The sequence below is a fragment of the Lissotriton vulgaris genome, chromosome 3_2 (genome assembly GCF_964263255.1).
Source record: "Lissotriton vulgaris chromosome 3_2, aLisVul1.2, whole genome shotgun sequence".
Taxonomy (NCBI): domain Eukaryota; kingdom Metazoa; phylum Chordata; class Amphibia; order Caudata; family Salamandridae; genus Lissotriton; species Lissotriton vulgaris.
Genome location: NC_141690.1, coordinates 183,305,960 through 183,330,340, shown reverse-complemented (window position 1 = coordinate 183,330,340; position 24,381 = coordinate 183,305,960). Strand labels below are relative to the sequence as shown.

Below are 24,381 nucleotides of genomic sequence, written 5' to 3'. Positions count from 1 at the left end.
ACCATTGTCCGGAAAACCTGTCCTTCTGTCTCAAAGAAATCTTTAGTTGGATGAATGGCTCTCCGCTCCGCTCCGACTCTCTCCACTTAGCCTACACCCCCAGAATTAAGAAGGCGCAACCTGGAGGACAGCTCTTCTCCTATAACGCCTCCAGGCTCTGGAACTTCCTCCCGCTTACCATCCGGAGGGAAACTAACCTATTAAAATTCCGTAAGCTCCTGAAAACGTGTCTCTTCCCGTAATCTCAGTTCTCTGGCTAAATCCGCAGCGCTGGGACGCCCCTGGGTAGCCACGCGCGTTACAAATCCACTTCCATTCCATTTGACTTTTCATGGGAATATTGGGTTCAACTGTCAAGGCTTGCTGTTGGTTTTTGGTGGAAATAACAGAACATCTAGTTCAGGCAACACATGTATCACTCACTTTAGATTGTTAAATCACTTTTAGTTATTTTATAAACAAGCATTTGCAATGCAATGGGTCTCACATTTATAAGAGTTTGCGCTATTGGGATTGTAAATGACAGTGCTTTTTAGTTATGTGTTGTTTTTAAAACCGATAAATTAAAGGCATTGTCCTTTACAATGTCAATAGCTTAAATTCTCGCAAATGCGAGACCTATTGCATTGCAAATGCGTGCTATAAAAATAGAAAAAAAACTTAGGAGAGAAAGTATCCAGCCTGCAACATCTGTCAGGACAACACTATTTGAGAAAATAGTGCTCGGAGGCTGTAATTAAAGCCTATAGAGCTAGAACACACGCAACAGTGGGTGTCGCCATGGGAGGTTACAAAAAACGAGACAAGGTGGTACTAAAGAGTGACTACTGAGCATTTTGACCAATGAACAGCTGCAGTTTGCACTGGACAATAACAATAGCCAATGAAACATTGTGGGCGGAGAGTGGGTGGAGCTACAAGTCCCTACCTCCATACAGGATGCCTTTGAGAGCAGTCCATGCACTGCCCAGGCTCGACCTAAAAAGGAAGACTTAATAAAATTAAGCAATCATACTCCATAACTTTAAGAAGTTTATGACATTCATTTAAATCACTTTGTGTTATTTTAGAGTATACGTTTCTTCTGCCTTTTATGTTCTGTTGTGGATTTGGGGAATGCCATACTGCCCATTAGTCAGAATTACTTATAAATGTATCTTGGTGTTAGCCAAAACCAAAGACTGCTCTCAAGGGCACTGGTGCATACTTAGCCTACTGTTACAGTGGCTCTCGAGTTGAGAGTTTCTGCAATTCTGGGCCTGCTGCCTCATTGTAGAGTCAGAGAAAACCACAGCTGCAAGTCAGGTGTTGTCATGCCATCATCAAGCTGTGTGAACTCTCGTGCTGTGTGAGACAGTAGTATCAGAAAATCTTTGTTGTAGATTAAGGATAGGTAGAGAGCTGAGCTGCCCTGACTTCTGACAGTCTGAGGGCATGCAGAGGAGACCGCATTTTCTTTATAGCATCTAGTTGTCTCATTGGAGGGGCAGAGTCTGGAGTGCAGCTACTTTCATTTTGCAGAAGTTCACTGGTCACAGGGCACCAGAAGTCTCTTGAATGGTCACATGTCGGTGTTGCATCAGCAGTGCTTTATTTGGATGCTCAGATTAATCCGCTATGGGTTGGGCCGAGCTGGGCCATATAGAGATGCCCCTGATCTCTGCAGTGGTTTATAGAGCTTCAAGTCAGTACAGTACAAGATATACAAGAGGAACCACTTGTATGCTGTCCTAGGCCAGTAGAAATCTGAAAATTACCAGTCACACATGGATAACCCAAAACTTGTTTGGGGAACCAATCCTTGCACTATGTTCTTCTCTGTTAGGTAGCTATAGCGATAGCTTCATTTGTTAAGCTATCCCTTTGCCTCTTGTGCACTGCACATAGATGGTTCTGGTATGCAAGGATGGAACCAAAGCCCAGTCCTTTCCAGCAGAGGTTTGTCCTTTGGCTAAGCCACCAGACAAGATGGTTCTGTCAGTGTTACTGTTGTTTTGGTCTCACCTTGACCTGCCGGAACAGGTTTGTAGTTTTTGCCACAGCAGAAATAATTATTCTTGTGAATTGCTATTGAAAGCCAGATAGTGCCCGTAGCTTCACAATGAATTCCAGAGAGTGGGTGAAATCTGAAGTAGCTGTGCAGGAGGAAATGCTGTTGTTGGGTAACTGTTCTATTACACGAGCCGTCACGAGTGTGGTGATTGTCTGTCACAGCTCGTGACGGTCTCGTGTTGTGGTGGAAGAATGTTGTCTTTCGAAATGGGGGAGGTTTGCAGTTGGGAACGTTGTGAGGTCCTTGAGACTTTCCCTGACTGGAGCTTGACCTGTGCAGTTCCTCTCAATAAAACTCGTCACTCCTCAATCTGTTTCCAGCTGTTCCTTGCTTCTTCCTACACTGGCGACGGGCGGGATCTTAAAAAAATAATAAGGATACTTAAGAACTAAGGGAAGTTTGCTTCGCGGAACTAGACTTTGGAGATTTTACCTGTTTGAGGAGTTTCATTCTGGAGAAGGTTCGTCTGGAAGCAATATGATCTCTTCAGAAAGTTCAGGTGCGTGGAAAACTGACTTTTTTTTAGGTCGGAGGCACCAAGTTACAACTACGCAGGGTGATCTCGAGCGTACATTCTGGTTTCGAGCGTACATCCTGTCTCGAGCGTACATCCTGTTATTGTGCTCGATCTCCTTTAAAGAATATCACGCACACCACGTTGGATACGTTTCCGAATCAAGGCCAATTTCTTTTGGAAATAACGCATCAACGACGTAGCGGCCATTTAAAAAAAAAAAAGAAAGGAAGTAAACTGCGAGGAAGTTAATTTCATCGATCCGATTTATGACAGTTTTTATCGGAAGGTATCAATTTGTTTGGATTTCGTTTCCTAGTTTTGCTGTGTCAACAGTTCTGTGGATTCCAACGTTTTCATGTGAATATATGGCAAAAGAAAAAACAATTTTCCTTCCGGTTTCCATGGCAACCATCTAACATTTCTTGTCTGCACTGAATATATTAAAAAAAAGCAGCCCTTCTTTAGTTCTTCTTTATTCTTGAAATGTCTGGTATTGTTCCTCCTCCGTCTTTTCTCTCATCTCCAGGTGAACCACCTATGGCTTGGGAAATATGGGAACCTGTTTTTCTAGTATATGTAGATGTACTAGAGGAGGGAGAATGTGAGCCTGAGAGGAAACTATCTTTATTAAAACATTGTTTGGGTGGTATTGCTTTGAAGGAATATAAAACCTTACCACCTTTAGTCAACCCAGGGAATTTAAATGTTTGAGTATGCTGCGTCACAATTGAATTTGCGTTATGGTAAAAAGAAAAATGTGGTAATGGAGAGGTTTATTTTTTATTCTCGGAAACAACGTACAGATGAACCTGTGGAAGATTTTGTTTCAGCTCTACGACCATCAGCTGTTACATGTGATTTTGAACACATTTCTTACTAGCAAGTGTTAAGAGACCAAATTTTAATGAGAACCAATAACAAAAAAGTACAAGAACGACTTTGGACTACATCCGATTTGTCCTTAAACAATGCCATAGATATTGCCAAGTCCATTGAACATTCTGAAAAATTTGTGAAAGAGATTAGAGGCAATGATAAGAGTGATGTTTTCAATGTTTCTAAAGATTCTGAAAAATTTAAGAAAAATTATTCACAAAGGAATGATTTTCCGTCTAAAATTGATGGCAGATTTAAGAATCAAAAGCAGGAAAAGAAGTTTTCTAGACTATTATGTTTCAGATGTGGAAGTGATGGTCATTTAGCTGATTGTAAAAATTGTCCAGCTTTGGGGAAAACTTGTTCTAAATGTGGAAAGAAAGGGCATTTTACTAGATTATGTAAATCTTTACCAAGGAAAGTAAACTGTGTACATGATTATTGTGACAGTGATACTCTTGATGATGAAGGAGAATTTCAAGTCAACACTGTTATTAATGTATGTGGGGAGGGTGAGTGCACTAAATTTCCTTCCTGTACAGTAAGAGTTGACAGTGTTGATATGGAATTTGTTGTAGATTCATGTGCCTGGTATACAATTATTTCATTTGATGTGTTTCATGAAAAATTGCCGGGTAAAACTTTGATTTCTCCTGATGTATCACCTGGTGGTTACACAGGTCACAAAATTGATTTGGTTGGTTATTTTGAAGCTAATTTGCAATTTTTTGGCCATCACACTGATGCGAAAGTTTATGTAGCAAAATCTGGTTTGTCACTTTTTGGGGTGGCCCCATCAATATCAATTGGGAATGAAAATTGATCCCAGAGCCAATCCTCCTGTTTTTGTTGAAGAACCATACAGTGTATCTAGTATCACTGTGGTTAATTCCCAGTTAGTTGATGATTTGAGGAAATCATTTCCTAATGTTTTCAGTGGTACCTTGGGACGGTATCAAGGTTTTGAGCATGTTATCAAGCTACATGATAATGTTATTCCTGTTCGACATAGAGTGAGGAATGTACCTCTGTCCTTTAGAAGCAAATTGAAAGACATGCTTAAAGACTTATGCCAAATAAACATTTTAGAACCAATTGAATCATCCCCTTGGGTTTCGCCCATTGTAATTTCTGTCAAATCTTCTGGCGAACTTAGGCTCTGTGTGGACCTTCGAAGTGTAAATGAGGCGATTTGGGTTGATTCTCATCCCCTACCCAACCTTCATGAGATGGTTTCCACGCTAGCGGGGGCACAAGTTTTTTCATGTATTGATCTGGCCAGTGCTTACCATCAAGTAGTTTTGGCTAAGGAATCAAAAAACATTACTGCCTTTATTACGCCAGAGGGTCTTTACAGATTTTGTCGCATGCCATTTGGTTTGGCGAGTGCCGCCTCAGTGTTTCAAAGGCTTATGAGGGACACTTTGGAAGGGTTAAATGGCGCTGTGGCATTTCAGGATGACATTCTTGTTTTTGGCAAGGACAATGAAGAGCATGATAAAAATGTTGAAGGTGTGATTGCTGCTTTGTCAAGGAAAGGACTTTTGCGCCTTGATAAGTGCAAGTTTGGGTAAAAAGAAGTTGAGTATTTAGGGCATACCATTAGTGGCATCGGAATTAAACCTAAACGCAATCATGTCGAAAGCATCGTTAAAGCTCCTGTACCCTCTTCCAAAGAACATCTTTTGGCGTTTTTAAGACTCATTGAATTCTATGCAAAATTTATACCAAATTTTGCAACTAAGGTTGATCCCTTCAGGTGTTTGTTGAAGAAGAATGCTAAGTTTATCTGGACTGAGGAGATGAGTGAAGTTTTTGGGAATTTGAAAAAGTTTATTGTGAATGCACCGTGTCTTAAACCTTTTGTATGTGGTGCCAAATGCATTGTCATGGTGGATGCCAGTAGTTCGGGACTAGGTGGTGTTCTGTTACAGAGGGATAATGAGAAGGAGTAGATTGTTGCCTACGCATCAAGAGCTTTGAGGGATGCGGAAAGAAATTATTCCGTCATAGAGAGGGAGTTATTGGCATGTGTCTGGGGTGCGGAACACTTTAGACCCTTTTTGTGGGGTACAAGGTTTTATCATAAAAACTGACCACAAACCCTTGATTTTTCTCATGTCTCCTGGCGATGGTAGGACGATGTCGGCGCGTCTTGCGAGACTTGCCTCTAGACTACAATCTTTTCAATATCAAATTGAGTATGTTCAGGGTAAAGCAAATGTACATGCAGATTGTATGTCCAGGCTGGTTTCTCCTTGTGAGGTTTCTGGTGGAGCTTTAGAGGGTGATTGTGAAGTGGCTTTCACTTTTGATGATGTCAATTTGGATCGGTCTTTCTTGCAAGAAAAAAATTGGTTAACGGAAATGAGGGGGGTTGAATTGGAAGAATGCATTACAATCCATGCTTTTGGCATATAGGACTTCTCCTAACTCTGTGACTTTGGTTAGTCCTTTCGAGCTTTTAAGAGGAAGTAAGCCTAGTACCAGGTTGGCGCCTTGGTGGTTGAAGAAGAATATGAGTGGATTTGATGAGTTTTTGAAGGTTGATCTTGAGGCTTTTCACCGCAGAGTTGAGTTGTATAAAAATAAAATGAAACTTTCCTTGAGAAAGAAGATTGGCTCTGCTTCTGGTAGCTTGATAAAAGTGGGTGACTATGTTCGGATTAAAAGAAAAGGTGTTAGTAAAGGGTTTCCTGTGTGGTCAAATCCTAAAAAAGTTATTGAAGTTTTCAAGAATGCCGTTAGGGTTGATGGTGGCTCCGTTTGGAATTTCAATAGGGTTTCGTTTTTTTCTGGGCCTATTTCGGCTCAAGATGATGGTGACAGTAATGTGTTTTTGGATGTTGGAGAACATTCTGAACAGACTAACAATACAAGTGTTGACAGCGGTTCTGTTAACTCTAGATGTGTCCGTTCACATCGTCTTCCTTCTAGGTTTAGTGATTTTGTTATGAACTGAATCTACAATGATAGTTTTTTTTTTTTGTTTATTTGTTTTTTTTTTGTTTATTTGTTTTATGGGGGGAAGGTGTGTTGGGTAACTGTTCTATTACACGAGCCGTCACAAGTGTGGTGTTTTTCTTTCACAGCTCGTGACGGTCTCATGTTGTGGTGGAAGAATGTTGTCTTTCGAAATGGGGGAGGTTTGCAGTTGGGAACGTTGTGAGGTGCTTGAGACATTCCCTGACTGGAGCTTGACCTGTGCAGTTGCTCTCAATAAAACTCGTCACTCCTCAATCTGTTTCCAGCTGTTCCTTGCTTCTTCCTACAGCTGTAAAGTGGGAGATTGCTCTCTCTGGCTACTGCTAGTCTTGTAGAGCACAATACAGCCTTAAGGGCTTCATTCATTCAGCCAGGAAGCCCTGCCTCATGTGTGCTTAAGCACTCAACATGCACACTCAACTTGTACTAGAACTAGAATCTGCAGCCACTAACCTTGATTAGAACATTGGAATGTGGGGTACTCCATTGAAGACAAAAAAATGTTCTGTGCTTCTACGGGCCGGTAAAGGCCCACAAAGCAACATTCCAATGTTTTCAAAAAGGCCTCACTGAGCCTTAGGTGATTTAAACCCCCTCTGGCTCAGAGAGGCCATTGTTTTTATTTGTTAGGACATTCTGCCCTCTAGTGGCAGAATATTCTAATAGCCTTATAGCCCTTCGTAGCTGGGCTATACCGGCTATTAAAGTCCCGCTCCCTTCTTTAACGCTGGAGCGGGCCTTTAATACCTGGTATAGCCAGCTACAGTGGGCTGTAATGCTATATTAGAACATTGGAATGTTGAGAGCTCCATTGAAAACAATGGAGTGCTCTGGGCTTGTAATGACTGGTAGAAGCCTGGAGATCCATTATTCCAATGTTTGTTCACAGCTGTTGCTGTGAACAAAAAGCGCACAAAGCCCGAGGGGATTTTAGTTACCTCTGGGTCCGAGAGGCCTTTTTTTTTTTTTATTCTTTTTTTTTTTACAAATTAGAACATTCTGCCCTCTAGGGGCAGAATGTTGTAATAACCTTAGTGTCCTTCATAGCAGGCTCTACCGACTTTCTGCTTGGGCCTTTAATGGCTGGTAGAGACTGCTGAGGCAGGCGTTAAGGCTTTTTATAGTAGTGTCTTAGCCTAGTCACTGGATTGGCAATTGCTGAAATTAGTACTACTTTGAGTAGACCTCAAAACCCCAACAGAGTTGAACACACTCTTTGTGAGCAATACACCATAATCACATAGAGCACCAATCAGGAGACTAGTGTCCTTGGTCCCCTGCACCAGAAAAAAAAATATCCGATCTGCAGAATATTAAAATGAGGAGAAGATTATCATGTGGACTCTGCAACAGGAACCTACGATCCTTCAATTGGTAAAAAGCGGCACTCCAGTATATCACAAATTGAAGATAATACTTCTGACCCTTCAGTCACCATCCATGGCGTACCAAAGGGCTCAAAAGTGAACCACTCTCTCTTCAACATGTATGTGGAATCATTATCTGAAATACGTCATTTACAGTCCACCAGTACACTACTACCACCTAAAAGTACCTAAAATCATCTTCATTGTGTGGCATCTTTGCCATTCAATCTGGGCTGCTAAATATTCAGTCATGAATGGCGTAAAGATCATCACTCTCATTCCTTACAAAACAGAGAACATTTTATTTACTCTAAAATGCAAAAAAGCTTTAACCTGGATCTGCTTAACCATTAGAAAATTAGCATCTCTCTGGCTCTTATTAATATCAAAGAATTGTTCTGGTTCCCTTAATATTCATGATCTCTCACATAAACAAAATAACAAGAAGTGACCACCTCCCACCTAAGGGCTTTGAAAAAATCACAATTTCTAGCACCAGACCTTCTGAAATCTGCAGGCCATGCCCTAATTTTAATCATGACTAGATTCGACAATGCTGTGATGGCAGGCAGCCTGTAATCCATCCTCCCCCCTCTCAATGCAGCGATTCCCTCCACTGCTAATCTTCTCTAGGAAAGATCACCATATTTTAATTCTCCTCCGTAGATTTCCAATCTCCTCAAGGTATCTGGTGGCCTGAGAGTAAAAACAACCTTCTGCTGGACGGCCCAGGGTTTCAAAACAACGCACACACTTCAACAAATACTTCCTTCAGCGTCTTTCGCAGAATGCAGTTTTTGCAATAGCAGTACCCTGTCCACTGAATGTGGCAACTATGTGTTATGCTCTATTGCACCGTCTGGTCTTTTTTGGACTGATCTTTTTTCTCGCAAAGGTGTTTTTGAATTACCATATCAACCAATTCACATCTCTTTCCGAATCCATCCTCTTCTGCAGAGAGATCCCGCTACACATTCAATGTCTTAGTGTTTCTTATACTAATGGTAGGCTGACTCATAGTGAGTGGGTTAGCAACATCTATGTAGTCGGGGGAGGGGGGTGACATTTCCTTATCCATTTTCCTGCTAAAACACACTCTTCCTTTAAAACCATTATATTACTACTCGAGTGGAAAAGGATGCTGTCGCTTTTCTGTTAAAAAAACATTTGTGGAGCGGCCAGCTGACAAATTCAGGCATAACTTTACTGGATACTGGTGTCTAAATTCAGATTTCAGAGCAGACACTCAAGTAGTTTAGAATTTTCTGTGTAGGTTCGTTTTGTTATTATTATTTGATATGTCATTGAGTTTTGTCTACAGCGTTTCTTTCAGAGCGTGCTTGCTATTCTCTGCAAAGTTTATTGGTCAAAATAGGTCCTGTATTTGAGAAGATCCAGTGTTGTATTTCTTCCTTTTCTTCATGAGAACCTTCATTACAGTCATGAGCCACATTCTCTCCTGCAAGATAGAATCAATAGTGTATGCTATTCCCTCAAAAGTATATGATCTTCTGCTGCCACAGTTGTCTTGTGAAGTGACTGGCTGTCTTTGAGTAAAAGTCCTGTCAGCAGATTGCATATGCTGCCTGTCTCACTCCATTTATTGAATTGCTTCCGTTTTTCTAAAAGGAATTGAGAAGTGCAGAATCAGTCCTGTTAATTTTCTTATCCTGATTTGTAACGTTTAAATGAAGTACTAATAGCTATTGAAATTCATGTGTAGGTTTAAAGTGTGTGTGTATGTATATATACCTATATAGTAATTAAAAGAGACGTTTTTTTGTAAAATGTGCTGTGGAATCTCACACGGGAATCAAGATATTCAGTGTTCAACTTCAGTGAAGATTCCAATGATGAGAAACTAACATTTGAGTGGAGTATTTTTTCTTTAAGAACTAAGGCAGCAACGAAGGCAGCATTTGCAGTGTTAACAACCGTGAACTAATTAAAGAACTGTTCCACAACCTGCTTAGAATCCCATGCATTTTGTGAGAGTGGTTCTCCAGATACCAAATCTATGGCTGGTCAGACGTTTTGCATGGTTGTCTATTCAACATCTCTGTAAATGACCGTAGCTCATCTGAACGATTTTTCTTCTCCTAGAAGGCCTTTCCCTAGAGCGTGTAATGTGAACATGCCTAAAAAAGGATAAGAGAGAAAATACTCACCAAATGCCTTTCCTATTACCACTTTGCATTCCAAGCACTATTGACTGAAGTTACCACGATTCTCGAAGCCAAAATGAATGTCTTGGTATTAGTGGTGGGGGGCCGGGGGAACTCTAATTTCAGAGTTGCTTTCTAGATAGCTTTCTTTTACAAAGAATGTTTTGTACTCTGTTGTGCTTGCTTTCTTTAAATTAACTGACTGTCATTGAACTCAAATCATTACTATAATTTCTGTGGAGATATAAATGTTAATTTTCACACCCATTAGGTATCTGCAATGAAGTGTGGCCTTTTGCCAATCTCTCCTGAAGCTCTGTCTCTAGGAGAAGTGGCTTACCATGACTATCATGGTATTCTGGTGGATGAAGAAGAAAAAGTCATGATTCAAAAGAATTTGGGACCAAGAAGCAAAGTAAGTATAATTAAGCATTAAGAGAACTGTGTATTTACTGAAGAAAACTGCTAAATGTATTTACTGTAGTTATTGAGAAATAGAACAGAAGTTGTCTGCTGGACTGGAGTAGGTTTAATGTGACTGAAGTTGAGACAGAAGTATGATTGTAGATAAAATCGAACATTTAGACGGATGTGGTTGTACAGAATCACTGGATGTAAAATCCGTGTACCATTCAGTAGTACCTCATACACCGGGATATTCAATCTTAAATGCTCAACCCTTCTCTGAATCCATTTCCCAACTGACAATGATGAATGGTATTCCCAGTGCCTTACTGTAAACACATGAATACACATAATCAGTACTACATATGTACTATGTTAAATACAACACACAAGGTGCCACACACCACCTTTTCTGCAAGAAACAGAGCAGAAGAATAGGTACAGAGACCGAGTACAGCAGCAAAGGATACTGTTGGGCACCAGGAGACAGTACAAGCACCAACAACATAAACATTTATTGAACAGACACTACAAATAAGCAATGAATGTTCAAGCACTGCTTGCACCACTCTTCAGACAATAAAACCTTATTTAGCATTGGATCGTTCATACATTGAATACATGGGCAGTATGTGACCATATGTGTGTCGTTGTATAACCCAAGCAGGAGCTATTGATTTGGATAGGCTCCCCCTGCAGACTTCCATCACTCAAACTTTCTACTTCAAGGCAAGTACAAACTAACACTACAAGACTCAAGCCCTACTAAGACTGTCCACTACCCTTTCTTTCCCTTAATGAGCCAATACAATTAATCACATTTTCTTACCTCTTCCTCTGAAATAGTTACATAATCGGGCTTTTTTTTCTATTCTTAATTGCAGGAGTTAGGAATTTTAATCCTGATCTGCTATTCTCCATCTGACTGACTTTCATCAAGCATGGCAGATATTTCTCAAAAAGCAAATATTTCTCCGTTTGTCATGTCAAGCATTTATTGGCTGTACCATGAACATGTTCCTCAAGAGTGAGGCATAAAATATTTTCTCTACAAATTCCCTCAGGTATGGGGAAAGGATGCTGGGTTTCACTGATCAAACCAGCCCATATGTAGGCAATCTGTTTGAGTGCCTCTGTTTCCTTCTGCGAAGAAATGAAATGTGGAGCTTTCTGAAAAGTGAAATGGGCGTATCCGTGGAAAACTTGGTAGGGATGGCTTCCATACTCCCTGACTCACATCAGATTTCACATCAAAAGCACCATTCTCCTCACCACAAGAGCCAAAACCATACTGGTCATAGTCTTTGCCAGGTGTCATTCAGCTCAGGGGATCGCCAACACAGATGTCATCAAAAGGACTTAACTATTGACTAGTCCACAATACCTTGTCTATTAAAGACTGATGCCATGTCACTGCTTCAGATGCCTTCATCTATGAAAGCCATAGCATGCAAGAGAAATTGTCCAAAAGTGTTCTAGTCTGTAAAAAGCTTCAGTGGTGCCATTTAACTTCAAAGGCTTATGAAATAATTTTATACTAGCTTTCCTGAGACCCTCTACTTATCCTTGGCACAGGCATGGGGACATACTACATCAAAATCCCCCCTAGTCGGTCTAAAAACCGATATTGTACCATCACAAGAGCAAATCCACCAATGCCTTCCAATCCTACAGCTGAAGCCGCTCTAGTGTCATCACCTCAGTATGAACGGGTACTTGCTTCAAGATATTGACTAAACAAATGAATGAATAGGATGATTGCTTGGAGCTGATCCAAGGCACACCCCACCAGATAGGGATTGAGTATCTACTAAATTTGGCAGTTGTGTTCCATTGCAGGATGGACCAACCTGTAGATCAAATCCAGCCACTCCCTGTGCAGCTCAGACAAAGAAACAACAGCATTGCGATGCAAGGGCAAACGGTTATATGTGTTTACAGGCACTAGAATCAAAATGGTTTAAGTGAGGTAATCATTGGGCTGTACAACAGAGAGCTTTGATTCAACAAACCTCCTGAAATCTAAGTGGTGGTTCAAGCCAAAGCTGTCCTGTAGGGTGGGAGAACAGTCCTCTCCTGCCCTTATTGATGACTCAATGGGTTTTACAACTACCATTTTTCACAATGTTGTGATTGGAGCACTTCTACCAGGAAGTGGTTGGCTTTGCAGTACTTCTTGCCACCACAACTTTCAGACGGATCCTTGATATGCATTTGGGAATGAACAATTTATGAGAAATTATAAACTATAAAACGTGGCACTGACACAATAAGATCACCATCCTTGTGCTAAGGGATATTTGTCTCAACAAACATCCTGGTAGTCATCCTGCATTATCAGAGGTGCTTGTCAATAAACAAATTGTCATCAGCAATACCAGATGTGGCTGCAGAGACCTCAGATTACACAACCAACTTGTAGACTTAAAGACGTCACTGCACTTAGAGCGTCAATCCAGATGATGCTCACTCCTCCTTTAGATACATCCCTACCACAGGTATGACAGCGGGATGGAGGATTTAAGTTCCCCTGCCAGACCTTAGGACATTCTTGGACTGTATCTATTTCTGCTTGTCCTTGGAGTTTGTAACAAAGCTATTGCACATTCCTCAGAAGCCTAACAGACAACATCATCATCAGACTCTAAAGGTAGAGATTTTCAGTATGATAGAACAGGCGATATATAAATGGCTTCAGACGCACATATAGGTAAGAGATTCCATTCCAAGTTTTCAGAACCTGTTTAAGGACCATCAGCCAGGCAATAGTTTCTGGACCTCATTGTGGGTTAGGTTCTCTTACCCATGAATGTCACAGGGCCTTACATACTGTGGCATTGCACCATTACACTCTGTCTGCAGGTGACTTAACTGCTATTGAGCTCTGTGCTTTTCTTTATAGAACAAGAAATACTTTTGTCAAACACCAAAACGTAACACTAAACAAAATATGGTCAGTCAGGCACAAGATTCTGTTACGGATGCCATGGGTTTATAGTAACACAAGATGTGCGTAGGTGAGATTATGCATGGGCACGCAGCATTTGTTTTTCAGTAACACAAAGGTCAGTTCATTCATACCACGTAACAACAAATCTCTCAGGCTATAGTGTATAAAGAAGAAAGTATTCATTCACTCTGACTTCTGTAATGGCGATCGAGTACAAATTTCCTTTAACTGACCGCCAGAAGCCTCAAGTGACAAATCTGAAACAAGATGGGTATTCTCAGTCTTGAAACTTGTAGAAGAAATAAAAGTGTTTTGCCAGCATAAAGGCATCAAATCTCTGCTTATTTTTATAGGTCGCAGCTGACTTAGATTGGTGTAGAACTTAACTGGAAATCAGTGTCTATCGTGTGTGATTTGGCTTAAGGCAAAATATTGGAAATGAAGAGAGAAACACACCACAGTACCTCACCATCCCATTTTATACAGCCTTCATAATGGCAGATGTTGATTGGAATAGCCCCCAGATTTTATTTATGACCACAAGAAATTGTACTAGACCTTTAGTAGATTCATTTATTTATTAGAATAATTCAGAACTTTTGCCCAGCCACAGTTATTATGTTTGAGTCGTTCTTCACAAATTTTGCATGCAGAACTGATTTCCACAATGGATGATCCAGTAATAAAAAGTAGTTGAGAGGGTTATTAAACATAAATTCTCGACACAAGGATTTACATATGTGTTAAGCAACTGATGATTGTGGATTGATGAAATGATGCAACTGCATATCAATGTATCCTAATTTTATTGTGGACTGTCAAAATGATAAAGTTTAAAAAAATTACCATAAATGCAAGTCTAACCAACTTTGTAGATGCTATTAAGCGTGCACCACTTGGAAATGGGTATAGAGAGGAGGTCTTATAATGGATGTGTTGATGATGACCTCGTGCTTATTTTATTGCTGTCCAATATTCCTTTCTCAGGTGCTCATTCTCCGAAATCATGGCTTGGTAACTGTTGGCGAAACAATTGAAGAAGCGTTCTACTACATTCACAACTTGGTGGCTGCATGTGAGATTCAAGTAAGAGATCAGTTTCTTATGTATATTTCAACTTGTTTGTTTTGCTTTCTTATTATTGTTTGCACTTACGCTATAGGGGCAATATCATTTGACTAGGGAGAGAAAACACCCATCTCCCACTCCAATCCTCTGCATCATGTGGAACAACCACACACATTTTGAACACCTAAGGCCTTTTTTCTTAGCTCATATTCTCTTTGTATGCAACAACTTAGCCAAACTGATAGGAAAAAAAATTTCTAGCCAATTATTGATGAGCAATCTTATGATCCTCATTTTAACTGCCTACTTTCCAGTCCATCTCTCGTTTTTGTTCTCCCTGCACACACTATCAATGAAATTGCTTTGTACTTCACAACAAATCTACCAGCTAACATCTGTTACTTTTCATTCTCCTCCAACTGCTACATATCTCCTTTTTGGATCCCCCTCTTCTTGACTCCTCTCCTCCCTTTTTGCCCTCTAATTAGTCAGAATCTCGAAATTGGATATTCACACTTACCTGTCTGGGGAAATTTCGACTCCATCTCCGGTTGATCTTGTTTGATCTTTCCTTCATCTTCTAAATTACCCATTTCTCTTCCTCTATTCGAAAAATCTGCTCTTGATTCCAATGAAAACTCCAACTACTGACAGATTCTTTTTTTTCCTGGTACTGAAAGATACTGTCTTTTAGCAACTCTTTTCATTTCTGTAGGGTTATCCTCCTTGTGTTCAGTCTGATTTTCTTCCTGTTCACTTCACGGAGTCTGCACTACTTCCCATCTCAACACTCTACTTCATACTCAGCATAATGAGGAATCTCATTGTTCCTGATCTTTCGGGTACTTTCGACATGGTGAAAAACATTCACTGTCTTTCTAATCTGAGGATTTCTGTCATAGCCCTAAATTGGTTCCATTCTTATCTTACTGATTACTCCTTTTCCGTTTCCTGAAAAGGGGTTGTATCTTTTTCCTGTCCTGTTCTCTTAAGTGTTTCTCAAGGTTCGATCCACTACTGCTTTCACTGTACAATATTCTTTTAATTTCATTCTTTTTATGCTTCATCTTTAATTCACACTTTTATGCTGATAATTCTCATATCTATTTCTCATTTTCTTCTTACTTATTCTTTTCATAATTAGTTCATCACATGTCTTTCTGCTTTTGAAAACTGGATGCTCTTGTACTCCTCACAGTTCCTGCCTCATTAGTTATAGCTGCTATTATCCAATATGTCTCTTTTAACACCATCTAATTTTTTTTCCCTCAGCTAGGAATCTTGGTAACTTTTTCTGAACAACTCATCAGCTGTCAAAAAATGTTGTTTGCAATTTCATAGTCAAAAAATAAAATTCTCCTTGCTTAAATTGTTGCTTCAGTGTTTAGCTTTTTTTCTTGTATGAACTACTGTTCATAACTATATTTTGACCTCACAAAGTATCTGCTAACTCTACTTCAATCTGTGTAAAACGCTTGCATTTGTGTTCTTTGTGCTTTTATATTCAAGTCTGTTTTATTTTCAGGCAATAACACTTGCTACAGGTTCGTTTAAACACAGCGTTAAGCCTACAACCCTAAACAGGGCCGGCCGCGAGATAAGTCAGCGTTGGGGGCTTAGAGCCTGCACAAGAAGGCAAATTGGTACACAGCGTCTTGCCTACAACCCCACTGGGGCCGGACGCGTTTCATGATACAAGCTGTAGTACCTTTCGGACGTTCAGACAACCCAGATCCCTAAAATCATTGTCAAGTAAGAAGCGGGCCATTAGCCCAATATGTAAAGGCAGCCCAACAGGGCCCAGTAACCATAAGAGTAACCAAGAAATGGAGAAAAGAAGAGGGGGAAGAGAGGACACTAGAGGTGAGAGAAAGAAGAGAGTACAGCAAGAGTAAAGGTAGTGTGCGATGAGGAAGGAGCAACGGAGAACGGCCCAAGGCAACATCCACGCCTCATGGGGTGTCTAAGGGAGCAATCTACTGGGGTCAGGAGGAGCAGTGGCATCCTCAAAGAGGCGCAGCGTTCTGAGCCTGGTAGGCATGTGGCGTGCATGCTCCATAGAGCAAAGATATTGGACATGGGGCTGCCAAACTGCCTTATAACGCGTGTCACGTGCTTGCAGTCGCGCTGTGAAAAGCTCCATCGTGATGACATGCCAGAGCCGTAAAAACCAGGCTGCTTCAGTTCTCTTCCAGTATAGGGCTATAAGCTGCTTAGCCGCTCCCAGCATCTGGAGCGTCAGGATCCAGTCACTTCGGGTGAGTGCCTTAAGGCTGGCAGGTTTGATGCCTAGTAAGATCGTTGCCGTGGCTTCAGGCAGGGGAAACCCCAGTACCACCCTGATGTGGCTGAGGACCTCCTTCCAAAAAACGGTCAACATTGGGCACGCCCACCAGACATGGATAAAATCCCCAGATGCAGACTGACACCTCCAGCACAGGGGAGAGGATGTGGAAAACATCTTATAAAGTCGCTGAGGCGTATAGTATCACTGAGTCAAGAGCTTATAGGCATTCTCTCTCTGCGGGATGCTCCGGTATATCTTTGGAATTTCCCGCCAAAGGCTATCCCAGTGCGAAGGCTCAATGTCCATGCCGGTTGCCAGCTGCCATTGGTGCTGGTATGGGTCTGAGGGTGTAGTCTGCGGGCTCTGCAGAATCTGAGAGATCAGCCCTTTTGATCGCCCCAGAGAGCGCGCCAACCTCTCAAAAGGAGTAAATTTGCGTGTGGCCGCCTGATACATTCCCCCCTCAGAAACCCAGTGTCGCGGCTGGGCATACTGCATTCTCGCCTCTGGTGGTATACAAAACTCCTCCCTACATTGGTCAAAGGTCTTAAGTGTGCCCCCCTCATATAGGTCGCAGATCACCTTGCAGTCCCCTTGCGTCCATTTATCAAAGGCGCAGGCTCGATGGGCCGTCGGGAAAAGCGGGTTTCCCGCAATGGGGGTGTGCGGAGATGGAAACGTAGTAAGGCCTCTGGACACAGCTATGTTATCCCATATTTCTAGGACTGTCCTCGTGGGCGCCGCTATAGAAGCGCTCCTAGATCGGGCCGTCTGGTGCAACCATGCCAGATCCCAGATGGTTCGCCCCGTTACCGCTCGGTCCATATGCAGCCATCCCTTCTCGCTCTCCCTCACCCCCCCCTCCACCACGAAGTGGAGGTGCGAGGCCCAATAGTAGTCCACTAGATTAGGGCAGGCTAGTCCCTCCCCCCTATCCCGCGATGTCATAAGGAGCTTCTGAGAGAATCAAGGGCGCTTTCCGCCCCAGATAAAGGACGTGAGCTCTCGCTGCAGGCCTCGCATACAGTGGAGTGGGACAGGAGTGGGAAGACATTGGAACAGATACAAAATTGTAGGTAGGATCGACATCTTGATGGCATTGAGTCTGCCCAACCACGACCACATCAGAGGTCTCCACCTCCGTAGGTCTTCAAGGACCGCTCTTCGACACTCTCGTCAGTTCACCAATATCCATGTTTCCAAGGAGGGGGTCAGCAAGAGGCTTAAGTAGCGAACGTGTTGTTCGGCCCACTAGTAGGGTACCACGTCCTCAGAGGGGGTATCTCCTCTTTCTGAATAGTAAGATTAAGGGCCCAAGACTTATCATGGTTGATCTTGAGGCCAGAGGCCCTCTCGAAAAGGCATAGCACCTTGTGTAGCGCCGGGAGAGACTCTCGAGGGCGCTTAAGAGTGAGGATGAGATCGTCTGCAAAAAGCGCCAACTTGTTTTCCCGATTTACAAAAGGGGGGTGGTGATGAACAGAGTGTCTGAATTGAGCAGACCACTCTTACCCAGTCCAAAGATCAGGGCTTGATCCATCACCGTTATTTATCTCACTGCCCCATCCCAGCTCAGAACCTGGCTATATGCAAATCAGTCTGTCCCTGGCCCAGTGCATCATGGGAACAGGGCAGACTAAACTACCAAGCCAATTCTTTACCACCCCTTGTTGTAAATATTTTTGTCCACCCTAAGCGTGGAAGGGTATACTCAGATGTGAGTCCCTTGCTCATTGCACCATCAGGACTCAAGCAAGCCGGGCCGAAGAGGCTGAAATGCCAGAAACCGGTCCCCGGTAGCTTGTTTCCTTCCCAGTGTAAGAATTGGCTTTTGTAGTTTGGTTTGCCCTGTTCCCATCATGCACTGGGACAGGAACAGACTAATTTGCATACAGCCAGGTTCTGAAACTGGGATGGTGCAGTGAGCTAAAAAACGGTGTTGGATCTAGCCCTGATCTCTTGACTGGGTGAGAGTATTCTGTTTAATTCAGAGACTCTGTCCCTCACCACCCCTTGTTGTAAATATTTTTGTCCACCCTAAGCGTGGAAGGGTATACTCAGATGTGAGTCCCTTGCTCATTGCACCATCAGGATTCAAGCAAGCCGGGCCGAAGAGGCTGAAATGCCAGAAACCGGTCCCCGGTAGCTTGTTTCCTTCCCAGTGTAAGAATTGGCTTTTGTAGTTTGGTTTGCCCTGTTCCCATCATGCACTGGGACAGGAACAGACTAATTTGCATACAGCCAGGTTCTGAAACTGGGATGGTGCAGTGAGCTAAAAAACGGTGTTGGATCTAGCCCTGATCTCTTGACTGGGTGAGAGTATTCTGTTTAATTCAGAGACTCTGTCCCTCACCACCCCTTGTTGTAAATATTTTTGTCCACCCTAAGCGTGGAAGGGTATACTCAGATGTGAGTCCCTTGCTCATTGCACCATCAGGATTCAAGCAAGCCGGGCCGAAGAGGCTGAAATGCCAGAAACCGGTCCCCGGTAGCTTGTTTCCTTCCCAGTGTAAGAATTGGCTTTTGTAGTTTGGTTTGCCCTGTTCCCATCATGCACTGGGACAGGAACAGACTAATTTGCATACAGCCAGGTTCTGAAACTGGGATGGTGCAGTGAGCTAAAAAACGGTGTTGGATCTAGCCCTGATCTCTTGACTGGGTGAGAGTATTCTGTTTAATTCAGAGACTCTGTCCCTCACCACCCCTTGTTGTAAATATTTTTGTCCACCCTAAGCGTGGAAGGGTATACTCAGATGTGAGTCCCTTGCTCATTGCACCATCAGGATTCAAGCAAGCCGGGCCGAAGAGGCTGAAATGCCAGAAACCGGTCCCCGGTAGCTTGTTTCCTTCCCAGTGTAAGAATTGGCTTTTGTAGTTTGGTTTGCCCTGTTCCCATCATGCACTGGGACAGGAACAGACTAATTTGCATACAGCCAGGTTCTGAAACTGGGATGGTGCAGTGAGCTAAAAAACGGTGTTGGATCTAGCCCTGATCTCTTGACTGGGTGAGAGTATTCTGTTTAATTCAGAGACTCTGTCCCTCACCACCCCTTGTTGTAAATATAACTTGTTTTCCCGGCCGCCATGGGAGATACCATGAATGTCGGGTGATAGACGAATCATCTCTGCAAGGGGCTCCACTGCAAGGGCAAACAGCAGGGGCGATAGGGTGCACCCCTGCCTTGTACCCCTCTGAATAGGAAGCGGTGCCGTAAGCTGGCCACTGACCCTAATCCTAGCCTGCGGCCCGACATATGGAGCCATGATCCTCTTAATCATCTTCTGACCCAGCCAAAACTTTTGCAGGACCGCCCGGAAGAAGGTCCAGTCCACCCGGTCAAAGATCTTCTCCGCATTCAGCGACAGAAGGCAGGCCGGGAGTTTCCAATGATGCCCTTTCCCCACAAGATGCGCGAGCTTACGCACATTGTCCGCTCCCTGACGGTTGCGGATGAAGCCGCCCTGGTCCACGAGCCCCGGCATATAAGGATCTAGGCGTTTTGCAAGTAGCTTAGTATAGATTTTAAGATCGGTGTTCAGTAGAGCTATGGGGCGATAGGATGCACACAGCGTGGGGTCCTTCCCAGGCTTCGGTATCAACGCAATCTCCGCCATGCTCATGTCGGTATCCATGAAAGAGTTGAACAACCTCAGAAGGTGGGGTCGAAGCTGCGACAGGAACGTTCGATAGGACAGGGGTAGGCGATCCGGCCCCGGTATTTTCCCCAAAGGAAGGTCCCTCATGGCTGCCGTTATCTCCTCCTCGAGGATAGGGTCCTCCAGAGTCTTAGCACACAGTGGATGCATTGGCGTCCCCTCGTAGCTATTCAGAACGGCCTCGACCGCGTCTGTAGAGGGAGTCTCCCTCTGGTACCGCGGGCATAATAGCCCCGAAACGCCTCGCGCTTGTGTCTTTGTGCTTTTAAATATCAAACTCCTGTTTCTCATTACCGGGTTCAGCTTTGATGGTACTGTCTACTTTTCAGTTCAGATATCTTTATATCTACAAGTGTCAATACTTGCTTCCTTCAACTTGTTTATGTTCTTTCATTTCTCAATGTATGCCATCTCGTTCCCTGCATTCTGGTGCTAAATTTCTTATCTCAGTTTCCAGACGTCCCTGACATTCTTAACATTTTTGTGCCTTCATACTCCTTGCACTTTACTAGAATAATCTTATGATTGTATTCTGTTCTGTCTCTACTTTTCCTGTTGATAGGACTCCATGGAAGGAACACATGCGAACTTTAGCAGAGTAGGAATATATTTGTTACACCTATGCAGATTCTATGTTCTCTTATTATGTTTTGTACTGTTTTGATGTTTCACTTTTTAAAACACCTTGAATAAAGGTGCCATATTAATGATGGACCTGAATGTAGAGTATGTTCTGAACTAGAACCTAGCCACGAAAAAGATGCTCCAGCAATGTTGACCAGCTTCAATTTAGGGGTCATGAAGAGAGTGATCCAAACAATAATGTGATTGCAACTGCAACCCACCTAGATATCACTGTGTAGGGATGACTACCAGAGTTTTCTTATACCATTTAATGACCTTAGCGGGTACTGTATGAAACCTCTCATGTTGCAAGGTTCCATTACATTCACAGACCTATTTTGTTGTACTATCTCGGTCTCGCATTGTACTCATGCCTCACAATATAGATGATAAAATACAGAAAAGGTACAGCGAGGAGCACAGAATTGTTGACGATTATGAGTTTTATGGACCTGAGGAAGATGAAGAGGCTGACCATGTCCCAGAGAAGTTCACAACATGCCACAAGATTATATTGCCCACTTCCACTCAATCCTTAGTTGGGCAGCCAGACAAGTTTACCTAATGATGGCATGTTTCAAACAATAATGCTTCCTTTATGCATCTAAGAGCAGTCAAAGACGTCTGTAAAATATTTCCCTGTTCTGACCTATGTATGGCAAAGAGGCCTGAAATTGCTGACTTACCAGCTACATTCTAGGCAGTAGTTGTCTGCCTAGATGAAAAGTAAACTATGCCAGACTTGGCAACATTGTCACTGGCAATCTGAAACAAGATGTTACTATTTCTGTAGTGGCATAGAAAAAGTATAGGAACCTTATGACTCGAAGATGCGCTTCCCAGTGATGGCAGGTACATCAACAACTTGGGAAGATGAATTCCCAAGGATGTCTCAGCGCATTGACTTAACACTTGTAGAAAAGCTTGCAGGAACAAAGACGATTGAGAGAGGAGTAATCCGTGCCTCATCTGCCATAATACATAGTGATGGATCTCCCAAGTGCACTTGTATACAGCAACACTGCCAGTTGGTTAGTGGTGCTGTATACAAGTAGACAACAGTAGCTGAAGTGTACTTTATTCTGCCCTGAGGTGCAAATCAAGATACCGGATATGCTCTTCAACAATGGGACTTCTGTGGGGAAATGTGGAAGATGAGCTTCATGGCATTAACAGAACATACAGACACTGCGCATTTGCTTGTATTTCTACAGTATAGATGACCTGTCATTTTTCAAGACTTTAAAAGATCTTAATTCAACTGAGAAGTTATCTCCCACTCTAATTCACACTGTATACAATGCTATTTCCACAGCTGGTTTCAGGTATCACCAAGACTACTCTTCAGGTAGAGGTCGTGTGCGCTTACTGTACAGCAGACCCAAAATGAATGAGCAGCCCTCAGAATAGACCTTCCAAGATACTGCTAAAGGAGTCTTCTTCTCATACCTTCCCTCTCTGACCCCCCCCCCCCCCCCCCCCCCCACCCTATGCCGTAGATGGAAGCATCTACTGTTTTGCTTTGGAATGGAAGGCAATTTATCTTAGATTGTTGGATGCTCCAAACAGTGCAGTTATATTCTGGAGTTCCTGTACAAGGCTTCATACTTCCCTCCTTCTGGAGTGCACCACCTCCACCTTCAGGAGCTGGATCCAGAGATACTCTCCTTACTTCTGCAAGGGACCATATAACAGGTTAGACATTGCCCATTCCCAAAGACTGTTGACGGATACCGGCATGGGCACATAATACTAAGACTACTAAGATATGAAGTGCTAATCTGAAGGGTTTTTTGTGTTGTGTGTAGAGAGGAGACTGCTGGATTCATCAACAGATGGCCTTTTGTTTTATTTGTTGAAGCACCAGGGAATGGCTGTTCCTTTATACTTCTAGATCTCAATAAACTCCCTGAAATAGGGCTAAAACCTATTGCTGCCCCAGTACTTTAAACTCATGGTGCCTTTGTTGATTTTCTAGGAAGTGATTTTGTGCTACTGCTGGTGGGGTTGTGCCCTCAGGGTTTCTGTGTCTCTTCACAAGGGCAATATAAAACTACATGCATGCATGTTCTGTGAGTGGATAAGTGATCAATCCCAACATGAGATAATGAAATATACAGACACAATATGTCAACTGGATAGTCTAGTTAGGTCTAAAGTCTAGTGTTGGTGCGATATACTCTTTTCTTCGGAAGAAACATTGTGCCTCCTGCCCCTGCTCCAAATTCAGTATTTTGGTGTGGCTTTATGGAGGAGAGACACTCCATGATGCAGAAACTAGTGTGAAAATAGGGAGTGGCCATGTATTTGTTTCTGTAATTCCCACCACACATCCAAGTAGCGCGTCTGGATTCAAACGCAGCCCATGGACTTCCCTGCTTCCTGGGCAAACTCAATAGAAAGCATCTAATCTTGTTGTTTGTTAGGTGTACCTCCAGAGTGGGATTGACCTCTGCTTCTCCTCTATAGACTACATAAAAAAGCATAAATAACCATCACTGTTCAAAATCTACATGGAGCCCCTCACCACCATACTAAAAAAAGCCAACATCCCCTTCCACCTCTAAGCAGACGATATCCAGATCTACCTAGAAACTTCCTCCATTGGTGACATTCAGAGACTAAACGACACTCTAAGAAAAGTCCAACACTGGCTATCCCTCAATCACCTGAAACTTAACCAAGATAAGACGGAAATCCTTCTCATATCCAACAAAGAGCAGACCCCACCCAAATCACAGAATGGCTAAAAAGCATTGATGCTTTTAACTGTAATCTCATCCTGGCCGACTCAGTAAAACCACAGGTAGTCACTCTGGACCCAAACTTAGACATGGTCAAACAGAAGAGCACTGCAAAGAGCGCTTTCCTCAACCTAAAACTACTTAACAAAATAAAACCCTTCATCCCACCCAAGGACCTTAAACAGGCTACACAATCCCTAGTTCTGTCCAAATTGGATTACGAGAATGCAACGCTCACAGGCACGGCAAAATCTCACCTAGCTCCCCTCAGATCAACTCTAAACGCAGCAGCCAGGATGGGCACTGGAGTAAAGCAATACGAACACATGTTCGCCCACTCTCGGAGAACTAAATTGGCTCTCAATCGAAAGGCGTGCCAACTACAGAACTGCTAGTCTCACACACAAAGCCCTGCACACTGGCAAACTTACCTACCTGCCTCCAAACTCAATAAAGCTGGTCAGACAAGAAATCTCAGGAGTACCAACACTCTACTTCTCGTTCCTCTGAAAACCTGCATACAAAAAACCTTATCTCGCTCCTGCTCTGGAAATGCACCCAAACTCTGGAACGGCATCCCAGTCCATATCAGGACTAACCCCTCCTTCATAAAATTCAAAAGCCAGCTCAAATACCTCTTCTTCAACCGAACTCTTCTGAAGGGATAACTGCAGCCTATTAGA

General features: G+C 42.8%; 1 protein-coding gene across 11 annotated transcripts in view; it reads left to right on the top strand.

Moving 5' to 3' along the window:
• The window catches only part of ADD1 (adducin 1), a 582,264-nt gene that overhangs the window by 333,013 nt on the left and 224,870 nt on the right, over window positions 1–24,381 (top strand). For all 11 annotated transcript variants that reach the window (XM_086964173.1, XM_086964167.1, XM_086964172.1 and 8 more), the window contains exons 8-9: window positions 10,235–10,378; window positions 14,306–14,404. In XM_086964173.1, the coding sequence (XP_086820299.1) occupies window positions 10,235–10,378; window positions 14,306–14,404 (243 nt within the window). The remainder of the gene's footprint in view (window positions 1–10,234; window positions 10,379–14,305; window positions 14,405–24,381) is intronic.